The 7,982-nt window shown below is 45.5% G+C and overlaps 2 protein-coding genes across 5 annotated transcripts in view; one reads left to right on the top strand and one right to left on the bottom strand.

The window, feature by feature from the left end:
• Nsl1 (NSL1, MIS12 kinetochore complex component) overlaps nucleotides 1–3,459 on the bottom strand; it is a 17,843-nt gene extending 14,384 nt beyond the window's left edge. For both annotated transcript variants that reach the window (XR_003377067.1, XM_005348874.3), the window contains exons 1-2: nucleotides 3,140–3,459; nucleotides 1,109–1,187 (exon numbers count right to left, since the gene is read on the bottom strand). Coding sequence is in view for 1 of the 2 variants with exons in the window: in XM_005348874.3 (XP_005348931.1) it covers nucleotides 1,109–1,187; nucleotides 3,140–3,373 (313 nt within the window). In the remaining variant the exon portion in view is untranslated. The remainder of the gene's footprint in view (nucleotides 1–1,108; nucleotides 1,188–3,139) is intronic.
• Nucleotides 3,460–3,467: 8 nt separating this feature from the next.
• Nucleotides 3,468–7,982, top strand: part of Tatdn3 (TatD DNase domain containing 3) — a 16,039-nt gene continuing 11,524 nt past the window's right edge. For 2 of the 3 annotated variants that reach the window (XM_026779861.1, XM_005348871.3), the window contains exons 1-4: nucleotides 3,468–3,592; nucleotides 5,629–5,661; nucleotides 6,595–6,668; nucleotides 7,560–7,644. In XM_026779861.1, the coding sequence (XP_026635662.1) occupies nucleotides 3,530–3,592; nucleotides 5,629–5,661; nucleotides 6,595–6,668; nucleotides 7,560–7,644 (255 nt within the window). In that variant the 5' untranslated portion in view covers nucleotides 3,468–3,529. The remainder of the gene's footprint in view (nucleotides 3,593–5,628; nucleotides 5,662–6,594; nucleotides 6,669–7,559; nucleotides 7,645–7,982) is intronic. The other variant, XM_026779862.1, reaches the window with a different exon arrangement.

Below are 7,982 nucleotides of genomic sequence, written 5' to 3'. Positions count from 1 at the left end.
AAAAAAAAAAAAAAAACAAACAAACAAACAAAGGTACAATCAAGTCTTTGAAGTAAACTAACAGTCTTAAGACGCTGCCTACAAATTTGTAACACCCTCTGCACACCACTCACACGGGTTAACTTGACACATCAGAACACACCACTGTCCATTCTAAGTATCATCTAAGCATTGCAAAACCAAAAGCCTGGCTTATGAGGAAATACAGGTATTCTCTGGGCCTCTTTAAGTGAGGACAATTCTACAATAACTTCCAATAGTCTACTGACAGAAGCATCTGAAGATGAAAGACCTTTCAGGATACCAGACAGGACACATCAAGGTACCCACTGAGCTTCTCTTGGGCTATGACTTCAGTTATCTACATTAGTTTCTTCTTTTCGTTCCACAGTAATTTAGATGTGTTTTAAAATAAATGATACTGAAGCCAGTAAGATGCTCAGCAGGTGAAAACACTTGCCACCAAGCCTGAACAAGGACCCGAGTTTGCTCCTGGAGCCACAACTCCTGAAAGCTGCCCTCTGACCTCCACAGGGTGCCATGGCTGCACGACTCCATCCAACAGATGAAATGTTGATAGGAGGAGAGTGTGTCTTAGTCACTGTTCTACTGCTGAGAGGAGACGCCATGACCAAGGCAACCCTTATAAAGGGAAGCTTTAACTGGGACTTGCTTACAGTTTCAAAGGCTTAGTCCATTATCGTGGCAGGGAGCATGGTGGCATGCAAGCAGGCACTGAAGCAGCTGAGAGCTACAAGCAGAGAGAGAGAGACTGGGCTTGGCATGGGCTTTTGAAAACTCTAAGCCCACTCCCAGTGACACACTTCCTCCAACAAGGCCACACCCCCTAATCCTACTCTAACAGTTCCACTCCCTGGTGACTATGAATTCAAACATGTAAGTCCATGAAGGCCATTATTATTCAAAACAACCACGGAGAGACAATGAAAACAGGAATTACAAAACAGGTAAGTCCATGAAGGCCATTATTATTCAAAACAACCACGGAGAGACAGTGAAAACAGGAATTACAAAATAGCATTCAAAATAAAGTTAGCTGCAAAAACAACCTCAGAAATTAATGACAGAGGAAGAGTTAGGTACATACCCATAAGACAGTGGTCCGTAGCTTCCTGCCAGGCTTGTCCCTTGATGCTGACATTCTCCTGAACAGCGGACTCAAAAGTCTGCAATAAATTTACAACAGCCAAGTCAGCAAAAGTGACTCTAAATACTGAATTCAAACATTTTAGCAAGACAATAATGGAATCTCTGTGGAACAAAATGAAAATTGAGAAAAAAAATAAAATCCAAGTTAACCTTTAGGAGAAGGCTAAATGCTCTTACCACACAGTGGGGAGTACGCCAGCTCTATCAGGGACCACTCAGCAGCGTGGCCACATAAAAAACGAACAAGAACACAGTGGCAAACCGTGAGGAAGGACAGAAGGCTGAGGCCCCCCGTGTTCTCCAAAACAGTGAGTTATTTCCAGAAGGGGTTCAGACAGATGGGCAATTCAAACAGGACTTAATACATGCTATGGTTTGAGAAATTTTAATGAGCATGTCTTTTGTATCACTTATATAATAAATGACTGATAATTATGAGTCAAAGTTCATGCCCTATTCTATTCTATTATAAAAAGGGCTACAATACAGCTCTGCGAACAACACTTTGATGGTGTGAGCAAGGCTCTGCATCCAATCCCACGCACTAAAGGAGAGAAAAAAGACCTCATAGAAAAAGATTCTTACTATGTTAAACTCTCAAAGAGTAAATGAGAGTACAAATTGTCTTTGAAACACTCACTGCGGCTTCAACAATCATTAAGAATGTGCTGCTCTATTATTCAGTTCTACCTAGAGGTCTATCATCATAGTCAAAACTCCGCTACAAAGTGTTACTTCCCATTCTAAGAGCTCATCCTCTAGGATGTAAGAAGTTAAGGCTCAGTTGTCTTCTGTATGTAGATGTTCTGAATATCTTAGCAATTTTCTAGAATGAGACAAACCAGTTCTCTTATTTACAGCTGTCTCCCAGAAGAACTACTAAAAATGTTATGAAATGTTTCTCCTCCTGCCTTGATTCCAAAATCAAGGGAATAACAGAAAACTGGAATACAGAATTACAATCCAAAGAGGGTTTTCTCCTTATTCTTTCACTTAACCTGTCTCATGCATGTCACAAGAACACTTTCCACCAAGTACATCTCCAGCCCCTCCTCATTTTTGTTTTTTGCGGTGATAACCTCTATTTTTATCCTGCACTGTTGTCATCTGGTCACAAATGTGCCACATTCCCAGACTGAAAGTTTCCCCTACATATGGACTGTGTATCTGTTCGAGAGGCAGCAGTCCCTCAACTTCTAGTGTCCTTCCTCTGAAACCATCATCTTCAAGGTTTTGCAAAACATAGGTGAAAGGGGAAGTGGGTTATAAGGTTCAATGGAGTATAGGACATAGGGTCTCTCTATGTCACCTTGGTTGGTCTGGAATTCACCGTGCAGACCAGACTGATCTTGAACTCGGAGATTTGCTGGCCTCTGCCTTCCAAGTGCTGGGCGTGCACTGCCATGTCCAGTTCAACTAGTGATCTTAGGAAAATTCCATCAAGACAGCTTCTATTTTCAACTTAAAGTAAAAGGCTTTTGCTGCTCCATTCACACGATGCAACAATTCACACTATTCACACGATGCAACAAGCAAGAGCAAAGACCCAAAACCTAGCCAGGTGACTGACTTCGAGGATTACCGTATCCTGGAGAATTCCTGCTACCAGACAGTAAACCTGCGCTGGTCCATACAAGAGCCACTTTGTATTAAGTGAGCACTTAAGAAACAGCTAATACCAAACGGGATGTTTTGTAGACATAAGCCATCAGATTTGAAAGCTTAGTATGAAAACAAAACGTTAATGCCTTATTTATACGTAGAGCGCTGTCCATATTAAAATATTAGGGTGCACTAATACAGCCTGTCTTTTAAGATTACACACGCGCTCGCTTGCCCTGTATGTCCAGCGGACAGGAAGCACCGGGCGGCACTGGCATCTAGCTGCCTTCCCTGACATGTCCCAGACCAGCTCGGACAGCATTCGGTTTGTGGGGCCGGATCGGGAAGGAACGGGGCCGGGTCCTACCCATTGCGCGTCCCGCAGCGCAAGGTCTCGGACGTCCTCCGGCAGCGCGGCCCCGAGCTCCTGCACAAAGCGACCGCATTGCTCCATCACTTCCGCCACGGCCCTTTTCAAGGTACAGCGCACTCGGAAGTCCTCCGCGGGAGAGGCGGGCACCGAGGCCTGGGAGTCTGAGGGGGTCCGGGCGTCCTGATCCTGCGAGGCTGACACCGGCACCGCTTCGGGATTACCCGCCATCTCCCCGGTTTGAATTGAGGCGGTGACGCTGAGACCGGAAGGACGTTTCCCTCAGTGGGACGCCACTGTACGCGTCCGGCCGGAAACTCAATCCGGTGCCTATGATTCCGCCCGGGCTTCCGTGGCCCCAGACTTTTCCTTCGGCTTCCCGCGGAAATGGCAGTGGGTTCGGGGCTAGTGGACTGTCACTGCCATCTCTCTGCCCCGGACTTTAACAGCGTATGTCAGGGCGAGCTGGGGGCCTGCGGGAGTCGGGAGGGCCGCGTCCTTTCCCGAAAGTTATCTTTCCTCTCCCCAAATCCTCAAACCCTACCTAGTCTATGGCGACCTGACCAGTTTCCCTTTGCACCTCCGTCGTCGTCCTGGTTGTTCTTTCTGATCTTAGTTAGCGGCAAACTATCTCCACGAAGCTTGTGTTTGTCCTTTCGACAGTCCTTTCTCTTATCATTTCTGAGATGTACTGATCCGTCCCCGCCCTTAGCAGAAGTCCCAGTTCTGGACCGGCGGAAGGACAAACAAGAATAACACGTGTGTGTAGGGGTGGAAATAGGTTTTACCTGCTACGTTGGGAAGACTGCATGCAGATGGAGGAGCAGCAGGTGTCTGTCTCTTAGGAGATGACGCTTATGGTGTGAGACCGCCGGCAGGTTATAGACACCCATACAGTTTGGAATTCAGCCTGTTTTAGTTAACCAACAACTGGAAGCGATTAATAAAATAGAATTTTCAAATATTGGAGAGATTTCCAGGGTATGGGAGAGGCAGGTTAGTCAGACATTCGGATTGCATTGAATTTGCACGTTTCACCCATTGAAGTTTTAAGACAACTCATTTTAAAAAAAGAAAAAAAGAATATTCTGAACACAAATTTGCTGCTTTGTGGAAATGTTACGCCCAAATCAGCAATCCCCAACAAGCCCGCAAGGAAACCAAGAGTCCAGTATGTAAAAGCAAAGAGCCTTTAATTAAGTTTGCAAACTCGGTCTCCCCGCATGTCCAACGTATTGGAATAACCGGAGAGCCCCGAGCTCAATTAGAATAGGGTTTTATAGTAGTAAAGGTGAGGGGTTTCTGAGGTTTTAAGACCCCTGATTGACTGACATTCATCTAGGGTTTCCTGGTGACTTGTGAGCTGCAGGTGTTTCAATCTACAGTGCTTGTAATAACAGGAATTCCCTTTGAATGGTCTGTTCTTGGGTGGGGGTCGGGTGATCTCAGCTTGTGGTTTATCCGGCAGCCTGGCTTCGTCTCAGGGTAAACAACTGAGACTCCAGCCTCCACTGAAGATCGTGGATGGCCAGAGTCCCAGGTGATAATGGTTGGAGGAAGTAAAGACTTAGATTATCATGGCTGGCCTTTACAGCAAAGAGGTAAAGGAGAGAAAGCTAGGCCTCGTAAGAAGTCTCAGTACAGACAGGAGATGGTAGAAGCTAGGATGATGTTGTATCAAAGTAAAAGTACTCAAGGTATTTTAGAAATAGCTCCAACAATACATGCCGGGGACTTGGCTGTGAAGCACAAGGGGAAAGGAGGACTTGAATGTGCTTATGTTTCTGGTTTGTGCTGTAAGGTGGTGATACCCTTTGCTGAGATGAGGACCATGGTGTGGGATGGGAGTGGAGAGGCAGGCAGATAGAATCCCTAGTGGGGACATATTGGTAAATTTGATCTCATCCAGATGGAAAGATTACATAGGAATTAGAATGTGAGTTGTGGGTTCAGGAGAGAGTAAAAACTGAGGTGAGCTGGAGATTCAGTGTGCTACCTAAAACCACGAGAGGCTGAGGATGTAGCTCAGTGGTAGAGAAATGGCATGGCGTGGCCAAGGGTGCTAAATAAGTAGACAAGACAGACGAGATCTCTTACAGGTGCAGAGAGAACGGAAGAGCTTGAAGTCACAGAGGACAGTCAGTCAAGGAGACTGGAGAGCAGCCACCAGCGAGACAGTGAAACTGTAAAAGCAAAGTGTGTGTGTGTGTGTGTGTGTGTGTGTGTGTGTGTGTGTGTGTGTGTGTCTAGAAGTTGCTGAGGAGTAAAGAGGGGCAGAACTTCCTGTGTATTCAGCAGCAGAAGTTTCTGTTGTGCGCGATGCATGTTACTGAGGGTAAGAGAAAGCAGGAAGCCGGTCTGTGGAGACATTTCACCCTCTGCCACCCTGTGGCAGTGTTGTCCCTTATGGTGTCCCAGCTGCGTATATGGCCAAAGAGCAGTAACTACTCATGTAAAGTAAGCGTGGTTGTTTATGTTCCTTGTAGGATCTGGATGATGTGTTGAAAAAAGCCAAGAAGGTAAGTTAGCAACCAGTATTGCCCCTCTTCTGTTCCCGTCCTGTTTCGCTTGGCATATTATGTCCAGGTACTGTTTAGACATGTTCTATGTTTCCAAGGTCTATGCGAGCCACAGAGCTAAGCCGTTCCTAACGTCAGCTTATTTAAAGTCTCAGCACCTTCTGAGGAAGTTGCTTTTTTATAATCATATATTCTCCATTTGACAGACGAGGGTTCTGATGTCTAAAGGTTAGTAGCAGGGCCAAGACACAGTAGTCTGGTTTGAAAACATGTTCCTACAGCCACTAATCACTTCCTAAGCTCACATTGCTTTGGAGATCCAGGATTTAGTACAATAGTCTTCTGAAACATTTTGATTTGTTAGGGAAAAGTTAGCAAGGGCAGGAAAGATGGCTGAGAAGATAGAAGCACTCGCAGAGCTAGTGTTCTGAGCTCGGCCCTTGGGGCCATGGTGGAAGGGCAGAACGGAGTCCAGCAAGGTGTCTTCCAATTTCCACGTGCTTCTGTGGCTTACATATGCCTGCACATGCTCGTGCGCCTGTCACACACAGAGAGAGGCTAAATAAAATTGAAAATAAAAAATTATGAAATCTTGGAAGTATGTATGAAATTAGTTCCACACTGTCATTAGCAGCTTACTTGACGAATGGGCCTTAGAGTCACGTGAGCCTAAGGGCCTTGATTTCCTTCCAAAATGCCGTCTCTGTCCAGCGAATTAAAGCAATGCCTACCTTTGGTCTGTGTAGGTGAATGAGGTGACATTTGTATTCACTGAGCATAGGGCCTGAAATAAATACTCTTTGATAGTCATTTGGATTATATTATTGGGGCCTGGTAAAGAAGAAGAATAAAATGTATGAAAAACTTTAACATTTCCCTCAATTTATATTAAATGTGCATATTGTTTGGAATTCTGTTTTTTTTTTTTTTCAGGCTAATGTTATAGCCCTTGTGGCAGTGGCTGAACATGCAGGAGAATTTGAAAGAATTATGCAACTTTCAGAGAGGTGTTGTTTTTCTTCTTCTTGATGTATATGTGAGTGTGTGAGAGTGTGGTGCATATGAGTATGTGTTTATATGGTGTGTGTGGTGAGTGAGTGTGGTGTGTCTGAGTGTGTGGTGTGTGTGTGTGGTGTTCACATCTGTGTGCATGCATGTATGTATGGGCATATGGGCATCCAAGGTTGATATTAGGTGTCTTCTTTAACAGATTTCCTCTTTATTTATTGAGGTCAGGTTCCTTACTAAACCCAGAGCTCACTGGTTCTGGCTACTCACACTAGAGTGACTCGCTTCTGAGATCCCCTGCCCCTGCCTCCCAAGTGCTGAGTCATCGGAAGCCACCATGCCTGCCCAGCTCTGGAGCTGAACTCCAGTCCCTAAGTTTTACCTGCTGAGCCACCTCTCCACCTCTGGCGCTACTTCTAATTAAGATTTGTAATTTATGCTGCCGAGGCCAGTCTTGAACTCATGAACTCAAGCAGTTCTCTAAACTTAGCCTTCTTAGTGCTGAGACCAAAGTGTACACCCTACACTTGCTCCAATGAAGATTTTAAAGAGTTGCTAAGAAAGATAGTTATGTCCAATTTAAATAATATCAAGGAATTGTTTTTTTAAAGAACGAGGAGAGCCAGGCACGATAGCATATGCTTTTAACCTGGCACTTAGGAGGTGGAGACAGGAGAATCCCTGTGAGGTTAGCCCAGTCTGGTCTACATGGTGAGTTCCAGGCCAGCCAGTGCTGCACAGGGAGACTCTGTCTCAAGGGAAATAGAAAGATCAGGGAGGAGAGGGAATGCGATGATAGCCCGAAAGCAGAGCACTTCCTTTCTGTCCTCAGAGAGACACTGTGGTCTCCTGGCCTACTCTTGCTTCTTTAACTTGTTCTACATTTTTAGATACCCTGGATTCATCCTGCCATGTCTGGGAGTCCACCCAGTTCAAGAACTTTCACCAGAAAAATCAAGAAGTGTGACATTAAAGGTAAAAGTCATGTAAAATGTAAGAGCCATAAAAATTGTCACTGCTGTCTCGGTGGCCACCCCCACACCACTCTCTAATTTATAGGCTTTGTGATGTGGGAGGGGAGTGCCAGGGGTTAGACCTAGGGCCTCAGGCGTTCCAGGCAAGCATTCTCTCACTGAGCTGTAACCTCAGCTATGATTTTTATTCTGAGACAGGGTTGCCCTGAATTGCCCAGCGTGACCTTGAACTCATGATCTCCTGGTTCAGCCTCCTGATTTGTATTAATAATCCCACAACAGCCAGGTGGTGGTGGCACACACCTTTAATCCCAGCACTTGGGAGGCAGAGAGGTAGGT

Source organism: Microtus ochrogaster, chromosome 6, assembly GCF_000317375.1.
Source record: "Microtus ochrogaster isolate Prairie Vole_2 chromosome 6, MicOch1.0, whole genome shotgun sequence".
NCBI lineage: Eukaryota > Metazoa > Chordata > Mammalia > Rodentia > Cricetidae > Microtus > Microtus ochrogaster.
The sequence above is the reverse complement of the archived record's forward strand: the minus strand, read 5'-3'. Positions and strand labels throughout refer to the sequence as shown.